A 23,267-nucleotide genomic window follows, 5' to 3' on the forward strand; every position below is an offset into this window, starting at 1 on the left:
ACTGGTATTTATGCTTGAGACTCTTCAATTCAAAAATCTTGGCTCCCAGAGGCTTGGCTGGAGCCCAGCCAATGCTGCCATTGATGAGGCAGGAGCTGCAGCAGCACGGAGCGGAACCTCTAAATCAACTGCTTGGAACAGAAGCCATGAACTTGGCCACTAGACTGAATAGTTTAAGAAGGATGCTTTCAGTTGAGGCCAACCTGCCCAGCTCTCCTTGGACAGGCGACAAGAACTCTGGAGGAAACAGTACTTGCCTCCAATTTGTCAAAGTGGGACCCCAGGCAATCCTAGCCAAAGAAGTCTAAATGACTTTGCTATCTATCTGCAGGGTGCAGAGAAGGAGAAACACCCAAGCAAACTAGAACTTAACTTGGTAGACCTTACAAACTTGGGTCTTCTCAGGTCACGAAGGGTCTGACACTGTTCCCAACAATGCTCAGTGAATACCTGAGTAACACAGGAGTGGCAATAGGACAGGGTACTCTGACACAAAGTTGAAAACCATGAACACTCCTTCTTTTAGGGGAGACTGGTCCCACAGTGGAAAGTCTGCAAGCTGAGGGTGTCTGAGACTATCGGAGATGGCTTTACAACCTATCAGAATACACTCCCCACCTGGAGACCCAGCCTTGCCAGTCATGGCAACGGGTAGCTTCTGCTTTGCCCAAGCCTCTAAGGCCTGGCATTCAGAAGGTGGAGTGGTCTCACTGCCACAGCTGGGCCCTGGATCATCACTCTTTGCCACACAGGAAGAACACCCTTTCTGAGAATACAAATGGTCCCTTAGGATTAGCTGCAGAAACTAGGTGTCAGAATCATACAAGGCAGAGAAGATAGAAGTCATCTGTGCAGGTGGCCGAGGTCAAGGACACATCTCTGTGAACAGTGGTGGTTCTGCTCTCACACAGTTCTGTCAGCTTGATTCCGGGCTGCCAACCCCAGCCCAGGTTCTCATCACTGAACTTGACCACTGGCCAGTCTGGACACTTGAAATTGGCCTACTGCATGTGGCTCGCCCAAGTTTTACAGACTTGATCTCTGGCCCAGAACTAGTCAGACCCTGCAATCTGGCCCAACCCCATCCTGTCCCCTCTGGCCTTCACTGCCTTTTTCCTGTCCAGGCTGTCAATGCCTTATGCCATGGACAGGACCAGAGAGCACATCACTGGAAGGCACTGTATTCATAAAGAGAGGAATAGTCTTTCTATATCTGTGCAACTGAGGTGTATACTTGTGGATGCTTTAAGTGTGACAATGTGGAAGGGTGAGGACATCGAACAGCATTTCCTAAATAGTGTTCAATGGAACATGATTCTAAAGGACGTTAAGAGGCAGTACAGAGGGGAAAATTTAAACAGGTTTCTTTGCTATAGAATTTGTAACTTTAATATTTCACTAAGAGGAGGATATAATGACTTCCCAAATTTATTTGTGAAGAGATGTTTGTCAAGAGATAAATCACAGGAAATATGTGAGTAACTGCAACGATATTCCAAAGTTGGAAACTCAGCGAGCAGAGGGAAGGCCAGGCGCCTTCAATCCTCAGAGCACACATCTGGAAGCAGGCCACACCCGGCATGCAGATGTGTTTAGTTTGGCCCTGAATGTTTGAATTGGTTGCCAACGTTTAAAATTTGGAAGACCTCACATAAAAGTCTAGATTTCTGGCTTCACTTCAAAAAGTGGCCACACTGGTCTGTAATCCCTCAGGGCAACAGTTGGAAGGAAGGAGTGGAGCTGCACTTTAGAGAAAATTTGTGCTTTCTACCACTTTCATGGCCTCTGAGTTTGCAACTCCAGCTTTACACTAGACACTGGTCATAAGTAATCATGAACTGTATTGAAAACCATGCATTTGGACATAAATATGTGATGTGTCATGCTGCAGTCTCTGAGGATGTCTAATTTGTCAGTAGGGATAACTACCGTAAAAAAAAACAACCTATGTTCATTCCATGAAAAATCACAGGCGGAGAGTTGATCCCAAATCTGGGGCAAATAATGGATGAGCACAGAAGGCTGCTGAGCTCCTTCATCCGCAGTTGACTGCCCCGAGCTGACCAAAGCCCAGAGAAGGCAGGTGGCCTGCTGTGAAAATTCATGGTGCTCCCTTTCCTAAACTAACAGTAGTACTTTTGACAATGGATCCCACTTCGCAGGTATGCAATACAGACTGCGCCACGCACACTGGGCATTGAGAGGCTCACCACACCTCTGACAGGTAGGTGGGATTATCTGTGCATGCACAAGTGGAATACAAGGCTGGGCTAAGTCAGGTAGACTCTTGAAAGTCAAGCAACTCGTGAGCAGTGGTAGGATCCCACTGTGAGCCTGCCAGGTTGCCCCCTCCCCACCACGCTATGCCTCAGATTTAGGGGGCCCTCAGGGATGAGGGAAGAGAAACATGCCCTGCTCCCTGTTTGGATAAAACATCAGGTTCTGAAGACTCCATGATTACCCTGGCTGAGGCCACAGACAACATGACCTCTCAGGTTTGGATAGAAATCAGCAAGATTTTACATTAGGGGCCAACACCAGCAAAGCAAACTAGGACTCTTAGAGCAGCCTTCCTGGGCGCACAGTGTTAACATGTCTGATTAGTTTCAGCTGTAGTGCTCTGTGCGCATGATCCACACACAAACTAACAGAACACACCTGGAGATTACTGTAGAAAGCTATTTTTCTTTATGTTAAGTAGACTAGGATAGAAATGCCATAATTTTTCTCTGCTCTCATAGATGCAAACAGCACAGGCCAAGCTCAGCTAAATGCATCTTGCATGGGGTGGAGGAGGAATGGACCAATTGCCACTTTCTAATTTCCTGTTTAATGAAATTTGAACTTGGCCTTGGAATTGTCCTTAAGATTGACGAGCTACACTTCAAAATTATTAGAGTATATAATAACATGGGGAAATGCTTGTGATAAACTATTAGGTAAAAACAAATCAAAATAAAAATACTATTGACACTACAATTACATAAATCAGATTTGTGTGTTCATATGGACAAAGTTAGGACACAAAGTGAAAAACAAAAGAATTCATTCATTTTGGTGATTGACTTATGAATTACTTTTTTATTATTCTACTTTATTCCTATTAATGTTTCTATTTCTATTAATGTCACGCATTGTGTGATGGTGCTTAAAATTATCTAAAAAGTGAAAAAAATTGATGGGCTCCAGAAAACTAAACTGCCTTTCTATATAAGAATGAAGAAAGGAATTATGACAGTGTGGTGCTGGTACAGAGATGGAGAAATGACCAGCACTATTGGAAAGAGAGTGGAAACAGACCAGTGTATATATGGAGCCCTAATGGAGGACCACAGTGGAACTAGGAGTCAGCAGGAAAAAACAGATTCCTTCTTCACACCACACTTGAAAATAAACCCCAGGTAGACAAGAAGCCCAAATGTGAGAAAATAACACTAAACTTTTACAAGAAATTCAGATAATCTTGAGTCTCATAGGGTATAGGAAGGGTCTCTTAAATATACAGAGATCATATACATTTGGAAGAGAAAGGATAAATTCAACAATATTAAGATTAAAAAGCAATTTATATACAACAAAAGAAAGCAGAGTTAAATTCAAGCCACAGACTTACTCTCCATGTACCAATAACTGACCAAGGAGAAATTAATAATTTTTTTTAGAAGTAACATCCCAATTTTTTTTAAAAGGACAAAGTCTATGAAAAGCCAATTTGTAGAAGAGGAAAATCAAATTGTTAATACACATATGACAAGATGCTCATCCTCTGATGAGAGAATTATTAATTAAAGGCACAGGAAATGCTGTTTGACACCTATAGGAAGAGCAAAATTTAAGAAGTCTACTAATCCCAGAGACTGGTACAGACGTGGCTGACAGGCTGTCACAGACCACCGGGGGGCGTTATATCAGACAATCATCTTGGAGCGCAATTTGTCAGTATTCCATAAAGTTGTGGATGAGTTTTTCTGAAGGTCTGATAATTTCTCTTCTAGAAAACTCTATGTATAGATAGAGACATCTGTATAACTTGCTCATTGTTTCCAGTGGTGAAAAGCCAGAACAACCTAAGTGTCTATTAATTAAAGAAATGCATAAATAAACAAACGAACGACACATGTATTATCACGGATAAATCTTAAAAACATGATGTTGAGTGAAAATGTATATTAAGAGCATGGTACCATCTATATAAAGGTAAAAACAAGACAATATTATGTATTATTTATAAATACCTGCACATCTAGAAAGAGCATGAAGATGTGATTGTGGACAACAAACCACCACATCGGGGCCTGGAGACTTCAGTGGAGGGCACCTTGCACATGGTAGACGCTTCATGAATATTTGTTGGGTCACCATGACAAAAGACTTCCCTCCATCAAGACTAGGATAGGATCTCCCTTCTCAGCTGTCCCGTGACTCACCTTGGCTGCCAGTTCCCAGAGACGTTCCTCTCCCACGAGGGGCTCTTTTGGGGACCCAGTTCTGGGGTTCCAGCTAGGTCCTGGTCACTGCAGTCTTCCTGGTCTATGGTCCACTTATCTTTGAACTTTGTGCTGTCATGTTGGGAATCCAGAGAGATGATGTCTGAAGGGGAGCTCATCACTCCTGAGTCCTCAGTTGTGTCCTCTGACGCAAAACAGCTGCTGACAGAAACCGTCTCCTCGGCCTCTGACAGCACCGGCGGGACCCCGTCTGTGTCACAGGGGCTGTCAGGCCCCAGGGGCAGGCTCACTGGACAAAACATGGCAAGGACAGGTCAACCAACACTTCAGTTTCTACACTGCCATACAAGAACAAAACTAATCTGCCTGATTCCTCTGAAACGTGGAATTCAGAGTATAGGAGCAAAGGAGGACCCAAACACTACAGCTTCCACCAGAAACACTGTAACTTGGAGGGAGCTGATGCATATGTGTGATTGAGAGCAAAATTTTCCCTCAAAAATCAGCATATTATGAATCAGCCTTAGAATTTTTATCCTGTATGTGCCATTGGACAAACACCTTTAAAAATTCAGACTAACCACATGGTGAATGCAGTTGTTTCTAGTCTGATCTTTGGTTTAATTGAAGAGGTTTTTAAATGAGTTCCTTTAAAAAATAGGGGTTTTAAAAATACAAGCAAACTTAGAAATAAATAATACTGTTTGGGAACTTCTGACAAATATTCCATAGGAACATTTGAAATTTGGCCTAAAATATTAATGACACTTTTCCTCAGCATTCAGCTCTCCCTTCATTTTTATATGTGAGACAGTATATCTTGGTTTAAATAAGAGATGATCTTGGGAGAGAATGTTCAAGAAAAATCAAGAAGAATCACAACAAAAGTGCCGTTGGTTGAGGTGACCCGGCCCCTGAGCACTAAGTGCAGCAGGAGAGACGCACAGAGTCGCAGCTCGCTGTCACAGCCTGAGTTCCATCGAACTTCCTGTCCACCGTGGGGATGCGGCAGCCAGCTGGCACTGCTATCAAGCTCTTCGGAGATACATTACGTCTAAGTGAGGTTATTATTTTTCTCTTACCAAACTTCTGGCTTTTCTAAGATCACTGAAAGCCTTGTGCAGGGAGACAAACCTCTTACTATTCTGGAGTTGGAAGGACAGGAGTTCACAACTCTGAACCAGCTTTATATCAGAGTTTTATTTTCAGTTTAATGGAGAAATAGACTTTCAACTTCAAGACACCTCAGGACATATGATCTCAGCACTGTTCATGGTAGTCCAGCAGCTAAGGTCTGTGTTGTGTTGCAGTTTCAGTGCACTTTGTGTTAAAATCATTCCTTCAATAAATGAATAAATGCATTAAATGAATGAAGGCCAGAGACAAGCTGAGTGCACTCTCCACATGATCTTGCACTGAGAGGCCAGTGACAGCACTATTGCACTCAACATCACTGTCATTTTAATGGGACAGCAGACTAGCAACGTAGAATTAACAAAACCAAAGGAGCACTAAGGAGAAAAGTCCCTCAGGTGTTGGTTTATTTGAGGTCCCAAGCAATAAAATCAACAAAATAACCAAAAATGTAAAAAAATAGACATTTCACAAGAGTTCCCGAGCAAAGAACAGAACACAAAGGAGAAATTGTTTTGAGAAGTGCAAATGCACAAGGCAATATATCTGAATGCAGTGAATGCTTATAACAATGACCTCTTTCTTCTAGCTTTCTTCCTGGCTTTTGTTGCAAGACTCTTAATTAGAGAGCAAATATGGGGAAGAAACAGTGCCTACGGATTAACACAACCAAGACCTTTTCTGCTAACGGTTTGCTGGTAAGCTGTCACACCATGGATGGCTGCCGGCCGCTCTGTCCACGGAGCCTGAGCGACAGCCCTCAGATGTCGGTCCAGGGACCAGACCCGACTGCCGACTCCACTCAGAGCTGCTCCACTGCACAGCCGTCAACAGCAGCCCAGACAGCTGTGCTAGACCCCTATGTCCTGCCTTCCCTTTTGTCACTGTCACTGAACAAGTAGGTCAATCAAACTAACACTTTTCCTTCTGTCTATGTGGTACATAAACAGCAGGACACAGACAAAAAGCATGCAGGTTTCAGTCTCAGAGACCTGGGTTCAAATTCTAGTGGAGCAGTTGGTTGACTGCCCAGGGCAGGTGTCTGGAGCCCTCTATCTCAGTTTCATCTGGGAGGTGGGGTGACACACCACCGGCAGGACTTCAGTGAGGACTGAATGTGATGCCAGGCCACAGTGCAATGCCCCTGGCATGCCTCCACTGCTGGGTGGTCGCCAGGATGGAAGGGCCCCGTGACTAGGCCTGGGGCACAGATTTCCAGTCTAAGAGTCTCAGCTCTCTGGTGACTCACAGGTCATGAGGGGACAGACACGTACACAAGGTCCAACGATGCCATATGTAATGCCAACTCCAGGTGTGTTTGCACAGGTAGAGTGGGGCTGGCTGGTCAGAGGAAGGTGTCAGGACACAGTAGGTACTAAATAAGTGCTCAGTCCAGCCCTGCTCCCCGTCTCACCACTCCAGCAGGTATTAAAAAGTGTGAAGTAACCTATAGAGGTCTGCTTCCCAAAGTAGAACTCTTACCTGGCCCCAAGTGGAGACAGGAGGACCACCTGAGGCAAGGAGGTTTTCCTGGCTCACACACGCCCTGGGAACTCAGAATGCATCCATGGTGGAGAGGGGACTCCAAGCCCCCACCCCGTTTCTATCCAGGTTTAAGATCAAGAATGCATGTTTGGGCTTGCTTTATATCCCTCAGATATTTTGAGAACAAAAAAAAAAAAAAAAAAAAGAAAGTTGAGAGCCATGGCTCTAAATTAAGCCAACTGCAAACCCAAAGTCAACAAGATGTGAGAAGTCTATATTCGTGTGTACGTGTTAAACCACTTTGAAAATGTACAATGAAGAATGCTATTACAGAGCTCCCCTCTTGTCCAGGCAAGTCCTCCATTTCTCATGGATAACCTTCCCTAAGGCCCAGGTTACACTGTCCTTGAGCCCATCTGACAAGTGTTCGGTGAGGGCTCACCAAGCACTGGCACCAGGGCCGGGGAGCTGGTGCTGGGCAGGAGCAGGTAGGGGAGGCTCTGCTCTCAGGGAGCTCACCTGAGTGCAGCGACGGCAGTCACACAGGAAGGGACAGGACAACTGCACCATCGCCCGAGGGAGAAGGAACATGAGTGCAACGTCATCTGCAGCAGGCGGTGGGTAGGCACCTCAGAGCACAGGAGGAAGGAAGGAAGGAAGGATGGAGGGATGGATGCCTGCACCGAGCTCAGAATACACCGGGGGGGGGGGGGGGTGGTGCTGCAAGCCAACAAGAGAGAGCAGCATGTGCAGGGACTCAAGACTTGTGTGCACAATCTCTGGAAACTCTTCTAGGGGAGGTGTCAAAGGAGATAGGAATGAATGTTCCCGCGAGGCTCCCAACCTGGTCGGTGTTAGCTTTCATTTCTTCCTGCAGTGGGCTCTGTCAGTCTGAGAATCCTTTGCTTGGAATCACACCTTCCCATCTCACTCACCCTGCCTCCACCCCCAGTTATAATCTTGTCTCCTTTGGGTCAGCTCCTATTATAACCCCATGAGCTATAATATGTTTTGACAATTTCTGAATGAGATAATGGTGCAGGAAACTCTTTTTTTTTTTTCTTTATCAATTGTAAACAGAAGACCAAAACATAAAAGGAAAACTTGGAGCTGCTTTAGCTGTTATGAGATTGGGGGCCCAGGTCCCGTCTGCTGGATCCTTCTGTGCTTCCCACCCTCACTATAGCCCCTGAAGGTTTCCACGAAGCCAGCGGTCCAGGGACGCCAGCCCAAAGTCCAGGGGAAGCAGGAGAAGGACTGAAGGAAGAGGTGAATCCCACAATCGGGTCCCAGTTCTGCTCTGAAGTTCGAACAATTGTTTCCCCTTTCTGTAAAATAAGTTGGTCTGATAAGCTCTAAAATCCCTTCTAAATCTAGAATTCTTTCATTCTTTGAAATTCTAAGTCAAAATGTAGGATGTAAACATTCTTTTGACAATTGCCTGGTGACTAATTAGGAATCTTAAAAGGAATACGGCACTGACTATCTTTTCTGCTATTTTCTGTCGGCCCTAAAAGTGTGAGTCATTATTTTTGAATTAATTAACGCGCTGGCAATTTGCTCTTCTCTTAAGGCGTGAACAACCTTTTTGAACTAAAAAGTTATTGTAGGATTTTTGCAAATGTGAAAAAAAACACTGAATTTGTCTTTAGCAGAAGACAACTATAAATTCATGATTAAATTCTCTTCCAAATGAATGTAGTCACAGAACCTAAGTGAGGAATACTAACCCTTCCCTTGTCCTCCACTTAAATTCTATAATCCCATGGTTCAAATGTCTTTATACCTAAATAACAGCTTTGGAAAATTTCTAGCTCAAGTGTAAAGAAGAAAATGCTAACTTAAGGCTTCTAATTCCTCAAGTTGAACACAATCATTTTCAGTTCCGTACTAGTTCCATTGAGTTTTTCTTTTACAAAGTCCCCTCACCTCCCCAAAATTTCAAATACTAAATATAAATCTTCCAAGTACTCTTGTAATGGATTCATTTTTTTTTGTTACTTTATTAAATACAAATGAAAGATCTGTATCCTATGATATTGCTTATTTGCTGGTCATGATGAAAGGAGATTTCTCAAGAGTCACTTTCACCACATTTATATAGCCCAAAGAAAATGTCTCAAAGAAAGACAAAATACTCCCTCATCCCACATTGATGCCTATGGGTTCCACACGCCATTCCCAGCGGACAAGCAATGCGTGTCCTTATCTCAATCCACCTTGATTTAATTCCCTATGTTCCAGGCACTGGGAAAAAGGGGGAAAATAAGGAGCTACTGGGAAAGTGCTCCTGAACTGGTGCTGCAAACTGACATGTGTGTCAATAACTTTTCATATACACCCCCAGAGAATTTTGGACAACCATGTATCCCGTTACATTTTTAATTGACAACCGGAGATTTTCAATTAGTTGTACCAGATGTAATTTCTACTGCGTTGTAAATATTAACACTTAAAAAATAAACCTGTTTCATCATTTTAAAATTGTAACCAAAGGAATCTGAATATGATGGTATTTGGATGCCCAGAACCCTCCATGTAAAAAGGAGTGAGCAAGTGCTCCTTTTGCAGGCGAGTTTGAGAGCTCATCTTGTCTTTCATGAACTCATTTCCTTTCCACTGTCCCACAGAACCTCATCCTTACTGAGAGCACTTTACGCTTGAGAATTCTTTTATTGATCAAACTTCTTTGTATAAAATATGTATATAAATTAAAATTTAATTTTTATTTTCTCTCACCATTACATGGTAGTGTTAAATTCTTTTTTCTATACTGAGTAGTTATCATTGTGATAATTAATAGGACACAGCCAATAAAAAATGCATAAATAATTTAGAAATTTTGACATTTGTTAAACAAAAGGTAAAATGTCATTGGAGATGCATCTCATTATGAGCTAGATGACATTTTGTTCAATTAATTCCTTAAAAATGACTGGATTACTTGTTGCTAAAAGGAGGCAGGTTTTGGCATAAATGCAGCTCATGTTTTTCATTTTTATCGATACTGGGAAGCCTTGTTCACATAAGCAACTAGAGATGAAATAAGAGTTTTATTATAATGACATCACTCAGTTTTTGAAAGTTTTCCTCTGTTTTATATATCAATTGATCTGTCACAAATTTATGTTTAATGATCTATTAACTGACAACTCAATTAGATTATTTGTCAATTTGGTTGGAAATAAAACTTGGAAACCACGTGATAGTCAAAAGGATTTGCTGCCAAATCATTAGACTTATTTACCTGCTTAACACTATACCAGGAATTCCATTTGTCTTTTTATCCCAGGCATCAGGAATAAGATCTGTCCACCTCAGGGAACTGCATCCTCATGAGATTCCTGCTGGTTGAGAGCTATGCCTGTCTTTTTTGAGGGAGGAGAAGGGCGTTCCTGAGCATGGAGTTGGGGGGCACCTGTACTGATGCTGCCCACAGGTGAGTTTTCAGGTACCTCAGTTTTAGCAATGAATATCTATGGAGGCATAACATCTGGAAATGGATTCCCTTGGAAAGTCTTGGTGTTCTCCTAGGAGAATGCATGCCCCAGGTTAAACCCACCAACATACATGATACAGGTCAGTCAACTAAAGAGAAGGGGTGGGGAGCACACGGAGAATGCCACAGGAAGACAGAAGTGGGGTCATTCCTTTTAACCAGAGGACGAGGGAAAGTGACCACTGAACGGGGTCTTGAAAGCAGCATGGTTTTGGCAGGTGGAGAAGAACCGTGGGATTAAGGAATGGGCAAAATGACAGAAACACGAGGCTGCAGGGGAAACGTCAGATGTTGTCAAGCGGTTGCACTCTATGGTGTCTCACGTGGTGTATGTGATCACGTCTGTGTGTGTGTGTATACACATGTGCAAATGATCAGGAGGAGGGGGTGGAGAAGTTGGGTTTAGGTTAGCCTTCCAGAGACCCTCTGTGACCAGCAGTATATGGATTCTGCCCTGACTGCTGGCCCCAATCTTGGCTACCTTCTTTCCCTCTAATCTATTCCTTAGGTAGTTTCCTCAGAGTTTATGTATTCACTCCTCTTCAAGATGACACCCTCTTTAGTCGGATGGGTACTACTTAATATTTTACATTAGTGTTCTTGTCCAAAGCCCCACAGACCGGGACCCTTCAAAGATATTGCACGATGAAGATAACAGTACAGTCAGTTCACAATACAGAGCATTTCTCTCTCTCTCTCTCTCTCTATATACACACACATATAATTTTTTCAAGAAGACTTTGAAAGAGTTTATTGATCTAAAATACACCTAGATTCTCTTAAGAGCCAAGTAGTGTCTTCTTGATATCAATCAACCCATTTTTCTCCAAAGCCTGAACCATAACTCTAATCCCAGAATCCTAATATACCCATTAGAGACTCTGAGCAGAGAAAATTCCAATTTTTACCATTATAAAACAGGGCTGTGTTCCAATAACTATTCCTTTAAAGACATATATGGGAAACAGCTGCTGCTTTGTCTGTCCAGCACTCTCTCCCTCCTCATTTGTGCTAAAAGAATTCTTCCTTCCTGCAGCTAACCTAATTATCAACATCTGGGTAAGTCTAACTGCCCCAAACTGCCCCTGGCCACAGAGGATGGGCATAAGATGAACCCAAACCTGGCCAATCTGAACCATGAACACAATGATAGGTCCAAAGATGGGCACATGTCCTAAGCTGGACCAATCAAGGCCTGTCTCCTGACCTTCCTCCCAGAGCTGGTGGGAAGGTGGTCTCATCAGGCTGGAACCAACGGGGTCGGGGAGTCTTAGATAAATGGCAGTGATTTGGACTAGCCCAGGGAGAAAGCTTGCCCACGGGATAGAGAGGAACACAGCCCTAAGACAGTGCTTGGGCTCATGGACCCAGCCATGATCATAAGAATTCATCTCTTGGAATTCCTCGTTATGTGAGCCAAATCTGCCTCCCATTCACAAAAAAAACATTTTTCTTAACTAGTTCAAGACACGTTTCTGTCTCTTGGAACTAAAGAGTCTTGTCCAATAAATGTCTAAATTGCCCTGATATTTTCATAAATATATTCTAATAATATTCATAATTATATATGTCTATATTATGCATATTAAAATTCTATTTTAATATTAAACATATGTTAGACAATATTAAACAATAGACATGTTATAGGTTAATATGTTAACATGTTAAACAATAGACATGTTAATATGTTATTAAACATATGTTAGACAATAATAGACAATATTAAACACATGTTAAACATATATCATAATGTAAAATATATTTAATATATAATATATTAATACATTTATTAATATATCTAAAATATTTATTAACACAATATAGTTAATATAAATATAAAATATACAAATAATTATGAAGATAATATATAAATTAATTATAATATATAACTATAGATGTAATATATAAATACAAATATATATATATTTTACATTATAGTGTTTCCATTATAGGAACTTTCATTTTAAAAATACTGTTATTAAATGTGATGACTGCATGTTATAAATTTCCCCTTCCAAGATTTATTTTCCAATATTTGGATTACACATTTGAGTAATCATATTTTCAGAGCAGTCTAGTTCAGGATCTAGTTTACTCTCTAAGCTCTCTGTGTCTGAAGGTTGTCTTCATTTAATCCTTGACTATGAGTATAGCTAAACTGGTAAGATTGAGATCAAAATCCTGCTTCCTTGAGACTGTATTCTCAGCCCCACTGTTCTTAGCATCCTGCCTCACAGATCAAAACCCACGCGCCAGCATGATTCTTTCCAACTTAGACAACCTCACCCTAGAAGCTAGTAAGATTTTCCTCTTTATCTGTGGATATTGAAAATTTCACCAAAAAAGTCTAAATGCATACATCTCTAAGAATGTGTAATTAATTTCCAGGAACTTTTAGATGTTCTTTTACTTATTTTTCAATAACAGCCTGCTCTTGTTTTATATATGTTGATAATCTATTAAAATTTTCTGAAGCAATGACCAAGACTATTTATTTTAAAGTTCTGTTCTGTTTCCTAAATTAACTCTACTTCCTTGGAGTTAGCTTCTGATCAGTTTGTTGTCCCTCTTTCATGGATTAGTGAATCTTGACTGTTTTCCATGTTTAAATGAGGGGCCAGTAGTGGTAGGGAGTGGATTTCTTTTCTACACCTGAACATCACTGTTTCCTTAGGATAGAACAGAAAGCCTTATGGCAGATTGGGCTGCGCAGACTTTCTGGGGCAGAGAGGAAAGTCGCTTTCTGGAGAGGACGCCTTTCAGGTGGAGTGGCCAGTTTCTCTCATCAGCCACAATGCTGACTTTGGTTGATGGTCTTTTGACTCAGTTCAGCCATCTTGAAACTGAAGTTTCATTGTGTTTCATGTGCCTGTTTTAGCAAATAGCTAAATAGGATTTCTCCTCTATGCTGATGTCATGGCTTTAAGAGTAGACTAAAATATCAGACCATTGGTAATTACTATCAGATAGCACAGTTCAACACTGATATTTTAAAACCACATAATGGTAGGTGGGTTTTGACATTTTGTAATGTTCAAGTGGATAATATTTACCTACTTCTTACTTAATCCCATGCCCCCTGCAGTGTGGATATCATTATTCCTATTTGGCGAATTATAAAAGAAGCTCCAGCCAACAAACTATTACATCAATCCCGGAGGGTATGTGTTGCAGAAACATACTCTGCCAGGCCCATAAAGGGGGCAAGTCCATTCAAAATCACACAAAATCACATGTTAGCCAAGAGTCACATTAAGGTTCTTTTAAGAAGAAATTGTTAAGTGAATCTTACTGAGAATACCTACATTTAAATTTTTCTAAACCAAAAGATTTCCTTCCATGTCCTATGGAACAAATCTTGGTTCCACTTGTCTAGGGATTTCAATATATTCTAAACTAGTTCTGAGAAAAAACATTCAGTCCTTTCTGACATATGTATTTCTGGGGCCTCACTTCCGAAAGCAGTTGACGCTGGCAAGCAGAAAGCTGATGCTCCACTTCTCATCATAGAAACCCTGTCTCCAGGTTGTCTAGTACACTACAGCACGTGAATTGTATTTAATCAACACCTCAGAAAAGCTGACGTTCAGGGACTTGCCAAGTTGCCAAGGGACTCAATCTCGAACCGGCTACGATTCAGGTCTGGCATGAAGCAAGGGTGAGTCATCTGCCATTCGAGATAGGCAATCTAAGAAAAATATTGTCCGCTTCCTCTGCTGGTTTCTTCCAAGTTCTATCCCTGTATCATTAGAACTCTAGAGAACAAAATGCGTGGTCTCTTTTGCTTGGCTTTCTAGACTTCAGCCATTGCTACTGATCTCAAGTTGACATGAAAGTGACCAAATGAAGGACATTTTTGCATCTTTTCTAGAACTGTTGGAGGAGATATTATCTAGCATAGTACTCAATGTCTTTTATAAAGTATCCACTCTAATTCGTCCTAACATTTAGATCTTCCTTCTTTCCCCTTTCGATTGAGTGCCTGCCTGCTATGTGACTGAGTGTCTCCACTCCCTGCTATTTTGCCTTGGAGCCTGGGAAGGCCAGAATCACAGTCAGTCTTTATTATGACTTTTGCATGGATTCTCCCCTCCCCTCCCCTCCTCTTTCCATCACATTCATCTCTAAGCTTTCTCGGTGTTTATTTTTAACTACTTAGGAAAATGAGGATTTTTAAAATAGAATTTTAATATACATAATATAGACATATATAATTATGTAATATAAAATGTACAATTTATTTTTATTTCAGATCATTTAAAATAAAAAGGATTGCATTTTCTAGATTTTCTAGATTTGAATAATACTAATATACACAAAAAGCTGCATTGACTCCCCTTTGAAGTTCACTGAGATTTAAATTACAAATAAAATAGGTCCTTTATGTACTGTATGAAAGAAAAGGAACTAGACCGTTCTCTCACTTGTCCTGACACAGAAAACACACACTAAGCAAGTCTATGTGCCCCACCTCCATGTTAACTTCATGGACTACAGGGCTTGTGCACCATGAAAACCAGTGACATTTGGGTCCAGGGCATCATAGCCAATAACGAAGGCCTCCTCAGGCAGGCACACTGTGTGACTTAAATTCTTGATGAAATAATTAACATTTTATGTGTTCAATAATGGAAGAGAGCATTCTTTGACAAAATTTAAGAATCTAGATATGGAAGCCTAATCTCTTTAATGACACAGAACAGACAACATTACAGGTCACTTTCCATATCTCACAGAGAATGTCACATGGAGCGACGCTTGAGAAGGTGGCAGGCTTGGGCTGGAATCCTGGTGTGCTCAGCACCCCCTCATGCGTGAGACGGGCCGTGTAACTGGTGCTTCCCCCACCTCCCAGGGCATGGGAGTCGTGGTCCAGCACGGAGCCCCCACCCCAGAATGTTAGCTTCTCATCTTCCTGCCCCCTCAACACCCCATCTCTTGATTGTATCAAAAAGTGAAGGTCAGTTGGTACAGACAAAATTGTCATTGCTCTTCTGCAATAAAACATTTTATTAGATGTTTTTAAGAAAAACTAAAAAAAAGGAAACTTTGAATTCTTTTTTTCTTTTAACATAGATTACAAAGCTCTTTCTTGGTTACTCTGTCCTTTCATTTCCTTATTGATGGTTTCTGAAGTTTTACCATTTATAAAATCTACTAAACATATTAACATTTCCAGTTGATCAGTGTAAAAACACCTTTCTGTCTATCCTTTCTGACTTGGCGTTCAGGCCATCTTCATACACCTGGAGACCTAAAGAGCTCCTGCACCATGCCTCTATCACATGGCTGGCTGGCTTCATCAGGAGACTAAAGTTTTCCAGTTGAATTGAGGCTACCATAACATTTTTTTCCTCTTCTGACCAACTGGCCTGTAGAGTGACTTTCTGAATCTGTTCTCTTGGCCTCTCCCTGTGCTGGTGGCTGCTTCTTTCTACTCCTCCTTTGCATTTAGGGTAGTCCCTTGAGGGTCACCAGGGTGCAGGCCCTGGATAACTGAGATGGGCCCCACTCTCCCAGGGCTCTGAGCTCTCCGTTGCTCTTCTAGTCCGTGATTTCCTCCTCATTTTCAGGCCAACAAGACTTCATTTACTTTCCTGTAAGCTCAGCTATGCATTTAAAATGATAGTCATTATATAATATCCAGAGTTTCAAGATGCTTTGTAGCAGAGGGGTTTCAGGAACTTTAATGCACAATATTGCTGGAAACGTAAGGAATTTTGACTTAGTTTTAACTTAGAATATCTATTTCCCTTCCACAGCCTTCCCTGTTTCAGCTGTGGGAGAAGGTCACCCAGTTATCCAGGCTCAAAACCTTTTCTGCCTTTGTCAGAACTCATCTTCTTGCAGAAGAACACTGCAAGAGTGTTCTTCTCTGTCCTAAATTGGCAGAATCCACTTTCTATCTCAGTGCTCTTCACATGCCTCCCATTTCATGGGAGGTCACCAAAGAATGCCCTCAACAAAGGTAAAAGTGACATTTTCCTCAAGACAGTATAGTGGAAATAATTACTTGTGGAAACCATATTATAATAGTTTCAGAAAGACAGAATGGGGATGTGTCCTACAAAAACAAAGCACATCCCAAATGGCTATAAAATATGCCCAGAACAAGAAGAAAAGAGCCACTGGGGAGGAGTGACAAAGAAGGGGAAGGAGAGGTGAGCGGGGCAGGTGCTCCTGGGCAGGAGGTACGTCATAAGCCGAGTGCAAGGAAAATGGGACCTGGAGAGGCTGGAGAACGTGGCTGCGAGGCAGCAATGAGACTCAAAAGTCACATGTGTCAAAAGGTTGTTAACGAGCTAGCGAGAGACACCTGGAAAAGTTACCTGGGGCAAAGAAGCCCTGGTCAATGACAGAATGAAAGCATGAGTCTCAGAGGGTTACTGTCTCACATTTCTGCATCCTCACCTCCCCCTGCCCTCAGCCCCATCAGCTTAGCTGGCCAATTGGATTATTTTTGTCTTATTACTTATTTGTATAAATTGCCTGATGTTTGGGACAGACTGAATAGGACAGATTGTGAGGATGGCTTATTCAGGATGTTACCTGAGTCTGGACTAACGTGTAAAACATGTTTTTAATACATTCTAATAGGTGCTTGTTTCAAGGTAAGTTCCCTATAAATAATTTTATAAATCACAAAACATTAACATGCCATCAAAAGCGAGTAGGGAAAAGCTAAGTGACTAATAACTATGCTTACATACTGTGCTCTTCTGAGACACACACATACAGAAAAACCACTACCTAAAAGCCACTCAAATACAGTATAGAGTGGTTAGCATAAAAATAATGAAAGGGAACACCATGACTCTTCCTGAGAACCCTCCTCACCACAGTCCAGCCTGCCTTGGAAATGTGCAACTGCTTGTAACAATGACAAGATCAGCATCAGAGCCCATCATTTCAGGAAACTTGCACAGAATTGTTCCCAGCCTTGTCCAAAGTCAACAGACTATACTGCCAGTAAATTAAACGTTTCACGCACAAACCACCTGTCTAACTCACAATTATGGTGGCCCAAAATAACTTGGCTTTATTGGCCAGAAAACACTCACCTCAGCAAAACCCACCAGGACCCAAAATAACCTCACAGGGGATGCCGAGGCTCCAGCCTCAGCTTTCAGCATCTGCCTCAAGGATTCAACATAGGATGCCGCCCGCTTGGAAGTAATGAACCCTTCGTAGCTCCAATCCTCCATTTCTTCCATCCCACTTAAGTTTAGAGACACCCACACTATGACTGCACTTTGCCAGCATTCTTCTTTTGGGATTCTTTTGGGTTTTAAGACAAAGCTTGTTTTCTTTTTCTCTAGTATAGAAAGTCAGGAAAACCCAAACAACTGGCAAGAAAATAGGCGCTCATCCCCAAGATACCCACGGTTTACATTTGGTTGCTTTGTCTTCTAGTCTGTGTTTTTAGAAGCTTTTAGGATAAATGTATATCAAAATGCCTTAAATATGTGAATAAAATCAGATACATCAGCCCACTATAATGTTTATGCACTCACTTTATATTCAACTGGTCCAATACACGATTTTTCTCCTACATCTTTTTTATCAGTTTAAACAGTTATTTATGGTGCTGAATCAACAGGGGCCTTAAGCGAATCAGTCGCTGGACCTTTTGACCTCATCTGTAAATGAGGGTGAGAGTCGCAATCCTCACTAAGGAGCCGCCACGGACACCACCTGCTGTAATACGGGTGAAGACTGAGGACACGCCTGGAAGCGACTAAAGGCCCCATAAGTGTCGCTGTTATGATCTTTGTTGTTATTTTGGGCTGTCATCAGTTGACAGGCAGAAATAACCATTAGCAGGCATGGTCTCCCCCCAAACTGGCAAATCTAAGAAGAAACTCGATGAAATGAGGGTTTCAGAAACTGCAGTCTGAAGACTTTGAACTTCCCTAAGGAAGGCCACTCTCTTAGCCCCAGGCCCAGGAGTACAGAGAAGGGGAGAGGGGAGGTCCCTGCAAAGGGTGAGTTCCCAGGAGAAAGGCCCAGGGAGCGTGGGAAGTGGAAGTTATCTGCTGATCAAAAAAGCCAGGGGTGGGGGCGAGGGGACTGGAGGGGAGTGCGGGTGGGGCTGTCATTGATCAAGTCAAACTGTTCACAGGTGCCCCAGCTTCAGACTAAGTGGCCACTGGCTGATGGGGCCTCCATTTGGAATCTCTACTCTGAGCCATGGACCGTGACCATGGAGAGAGTCTACCACTGGTGTCTCAGTTCCTAAGTGGAGGGCAGGACACTGGCTCTGCCAGGTGACAGGTGAAGGCGTTTGGAGGCAAACATACTTGGAACTGCTGCTGACCGTGAACCTTCACAGACACCCATTTGGGAAGGCCTGACGAATTCTGCAGCAAAGAGCCTTGGGACAGCTTGTATGCTGCATCTACTCACTGGAGCTGGGATACTGCCGGTGTCTCCTTGCCTTTCCTCCTGGTCTGTCTTGACTCCCCTTTGGGGCGGTTCTTGCCCCAGGCCCACAATCTAGTTCTGGGCTGTGTCCCTGCCTCCTCTTCATTGTCAATCACTCTACATAATGCTTGGTTGGACAAGGAAATGTCACTAGTGGTCCACTGTGTAAGCAAGTCCGAGGAAAGCACTGTCTTCTCTGCATCACTCTGTGTGGCCTGTCCTGATGTCCCCTCTGGAGTTTCAGATGGATTTCTCTTTCCTCCAGTTCTCATGGCACACTTTTATCTCACCCCTCAAGAGAGAGCCCTTGGTTCCTGATGCCCGTGTTGGGATGGAATGGAGATGCTTCGTCCCAATTTGTATTAGACAAATCCTCCAAAGGCCTTGCCTTCATGATGGGTGCCTGCCTCAAACTCTGCTAGATGCCTCCCACAGGCAGTCTTGTCTTTGGTACATACACAAGCGTATGAGAGCCACAGCCCTCCTAGGGCACATTTCAGCACAACAGCACTGGTTCAGTTCTTGCAATCAAACTTCTTAATAGTTCAGATCTTCTGCATGAAGATCAGGGCAGAGGTTCCTGTCTGCAGGGAACTAGTGCATGGAAAGATAAAGTTCCTACTTTAGAGATGCTGCTGCATCTCCAAGCATAAATCCTGATTCTCCTCTTCCCTCAAATGTTACTGAACTTTTTCTAAAAATAAAAAAAACTGTGGGCTCTAAGGAAATATAAATTTGCCATAATTTATCTCCATGTTTCTATCTGTTATTCCTTTTTCTCTGAACCACATTTGAATAATTAAAGAATATATTTTCCCATGTGATTTCTTACCCCTATATTCTTACCCCACCACAAACAGAAGATTTCTTAAGTGAGATGTTTTGTCTCTGCTGAGCATTAAGGCATCTTTAAACTCAACACACGCACACTCAGCTGCTTCTATTGCACTGAGTACGGGGTGCAGGTAGGATTACTCATTATCAGGGCTTTCCACTTCTTGTTTTCCCGCTCTCTCTCCGGTGCAGTAGATACTGGTTCTTAGTCCCACGTACAACTCAAACACCACAGATTTGTGCTAAGGATGAGCTGCACTGAGGTGCTCCCTTCCCTTGGCCCTGACTTCAGACACTGAAGCACATGGTATACAGAGATATGAGGGAGACTGAAGATCATCTTGTCCAAACCCTGATCAGACTCTGAGGCCAAGGAGATCAAATGGCTTGAGCAAGTTTGTTGGTCATGCCAGGTAAAGTGTCCAAACAGCCCTGTGCTGTCTCCTTCCAGGTCTGACCTTATGACCAGCCTTAGAAATGGCCAGGCCTTAAGACCAGGGCATCTTGATTTTTACAAATATCTCCAGTCACTTAGCTCTGGGGCAGGTGAGGCCAGAGTATGACAAAGCTGTAGATTATTTCAGTCAAAGTAAGGAATGACTATAAAAAAAATCAAGATTCATTTTCTCATAAGGCTTATTTGAGGGTAATCTTTAAAAAAAGAGATGCTTCAGAAGTATTTTGTACAAGAAAAAGTGTATTTCTTTAAGGCTATTTTGTAGGACAGCTGCATGTGTGAGCATAGATGCTCTGCTCTCACAGGACACACAGGGCCTGGCTCACCACACAGGGCCAGAGGAAGCAGGTTCTGCTGGGCCCTCCTCTCTGCCCTTTGCCTCAGCCGGATGTCCTTTAATAAAGTTGACTGGACCAGATATTTGGGTACAAGGACTTCCTCCTCTTGTAGGTAAAACTCTGCATAAATAACTCATGGACAAAAATTGTACAACAATCATGAAACTTGGTGACCTGTGATTTCTCCACGACTTTTTGCCTGTTCTCCATCTGATCAAGCAGGGTCGTGACTCAGTCATGCCTGAGTGAGAACATTTGGTGGGAAAGGTGTTGTCGTTTGCTCAGCGCTCCTTCCTTTCTTCCCTTCCCCAAATACCCTGGAATGCAGTGAGGTTCATGGAGAGAATGTGTCTCCAGGTAGAACAACGCCTTTATGCAACTTGAACACTGTACCTCTAAAAATGCCTCTACTTCAGAATGCTAAAATTGGATAGCATGGGATTCTTTACATTCTGAATTCTTATGAGGGCAGGAAAAGATAGTATATGCACTCCTCTGCAGCTCCGGGTTTTGAGTTCCCAAGGATATGAAGGTATAGTGTCTCTCGGCCTGGCATCCTAGCGGGATCTGCATTTCTGGCCCCATAACATGACACACCTTTGGGCCCATTCCCTTCCTCATTTGTTCATCTGGTTTTATGAGGACGGAATAATCTAACGTATCAAATGGATCATCTTCAGTGCATTTTCTTGGCCAACTCTCTCCAGGGACCGGTAAAGAGTGGGGAGCTATGTTATTGTCCCTGTAAGGCATGAATTCTGCTGGCTCTTTCATCCCTCCAGATCTGCTGACTCTGTTCTGCCAGGGCCTGGCACACACAAGGTGATTGATACATGTGTTTCCATTTTGAACTACTGTCTTACACTATGCTAAGACGGACGCATTTGAAAGGATCTAAACAGCAAAGAGGATTAAAATAGTCCCAATTAAAAAAAAAGCCTCATTGGGGCTGGCCCGGTGGTGTAGTGGTTAAGCTTGTGTACCCAGTGCACTTTGGTGGCCTGGGGTTTGGATCCTGGGCATGCACCTACACACCACTCGTCAAGCCATGCTGTGGCAGCATCCTACATACAAAATAGAGGAAGGTGGGCACAGATGTTAGCTCAGCGGCAATCTTCCTCAAGCAAAAAGAGGAAGATTGGCAACAGATGTTAGCTCAGGGCCAATCTTCCTCACCAAAAAGAAGAAGAAGAAGAAGAAGAAGCCTCATTACCTCCTTTCTCATGCTTTGAAATTGTTCTGAAAAATAAAACATACATTTTGCAACAGTCTAACTCATGAATTTAAGTCTATAAAATTCGTTTTCAGAGTGCAGCTCTGATGGAGTGACATAACAGGAACTGTAGACGCGGCATGGATGTTTGAAGCAACACAGCCTGGTCCGTCTCTCTTTCTGTTTGCTTGCATGTCTGTGAGAGGTGACAGGCAGAAAAATGCAAGGACACTTGTTTGAAGGTGCAGCTGCCTCTCCATCGATGCCTCCATAATGCCTAGCTCTGGGCCAGAATCCTGAGTCACAGTGTTGGCGCAAGGCAATGGCTTACGTCAGAGCCTTGGTGTCCAGGCACTTGGGCTGCCTGCTGAGACCTGGAGAGAGGCTTCCAATTAGCACTGGTCATTTCTCCGAAGTGTCTCAACTAAACTAGGCCAGTGTAAGAGCAGCCTTACTGGCTCAAATGATCCCTGACAACACCACGGCCTGTTTAATTCTGTGTTTCATCATCACATGAACACATGGGCACTTGCTGGTTTCCAAGAGCTGGAGAAGAACATGATCTTTCCCTTGCCAGCTACAGATACAGCTCAACGTGTCCTCTGAGGCAGCCAGCCCTGAGCCTGGCTGGCACCAGGGACTCTGTTTGGGGGAGATGGTGGTATGAGCAGAGCTGTAGCATCTTGGCTCAGTTGTCCATGGGGGGCCCTGGGCCCAGGCTTACTTCCTGGGGACCACCAAACACCAGTGGAGAGCTCTGGAGCACACAGAAAGATTCCCAGTGGTGTTCCCTCCAACCCTGCATTTGCCCAGGCTGCAAATGACCCAGCAGCCTTTCAAAGACAGGGTGAGAGGACACACCACCTTCCGAACATCCTGACAGGGTAAGACACTTCTCAAGTGGAGGGCACTTCACTGTCATGGGCTTAAAAGAGCACGCTGAAGAAGTCTCTCCAAAGGCAATATGTAGAGTCAGCTAATATCCTAAGAAAAAGGAAGACGGAAACAGACCTGGATCATTTGTGTGAGCACATGAAGGAGAAAATTAAACATTTTATTTAAGCCTTATTTGACAACAGAATCTTTACATTTTTCTGAGTTTTTTAAATGAGGGTTTAAGCTATTTCATCTCTCCAATTTGACTAGAGCAGGGAACCGAAACTGACACACCTACACGGGCCAGGGGACATCTGTGAGAGACGGACACGAGGCCAGGTGTAGGGGACAGGGCACAGAGGAGAGTCCGTGATCATCTAAAATGAGTAGCTACTGCTGTGTCCCACACTGTTTCTTTCATGAGGAAAACTGGTGTTGCCACATCTAATTTTTTTTGAAAACACAGAAATCAAGATTTCAGTGCACAATTGCCTGCATTTTAAATGCTCGCCACTTTCATAATACTTAAGATTTGTTGAGAGATGACCATTGTTCTAAA

At 42.9% G+C, this 23,267-nt stretch overlaps 1 protein-coding gene across 2 annotated transcripts in view; it reads right to left on the bottom strand.

Annotated features, from left to right (window-relative positions):
* The window catches only part of COBL (cordon-bleu WH2 repeat protein), a 277,905-nt gene that overhangs the window by 31,144 nt on the left and 223,494 nt on the right, over positions 1–23,267 (bottom strand). For both annotated transcript variants that reach the window (XM_046669173.1, XM_046669175.1), the window contains one exon: positions 4,428–4,737. In XM_046669173.1, coding sequence (XP_046525129.1) covers positions 4,428–4,737 — 310 coding nt within the window. The remainder of the gene's footprint in view (positions 1–4,427; positions 4,738–23,267) is intronic.

The sequence above is a fragment of the Equus quagga genome, chromosome 8 (assembly GCF_021613505.1).
Source record: "Equus quagga isolate Etosha38 chromosome 8, UCLA_HA_Equagga_1.0, whole genome shotgun sequence".
In the NCBI taxonomy this organism is placed as follows: Eukaryota; Metazoa; Chordata; class Mammalia; order Perissodactyla; family Equidae; genus Equus; species Equus quagga.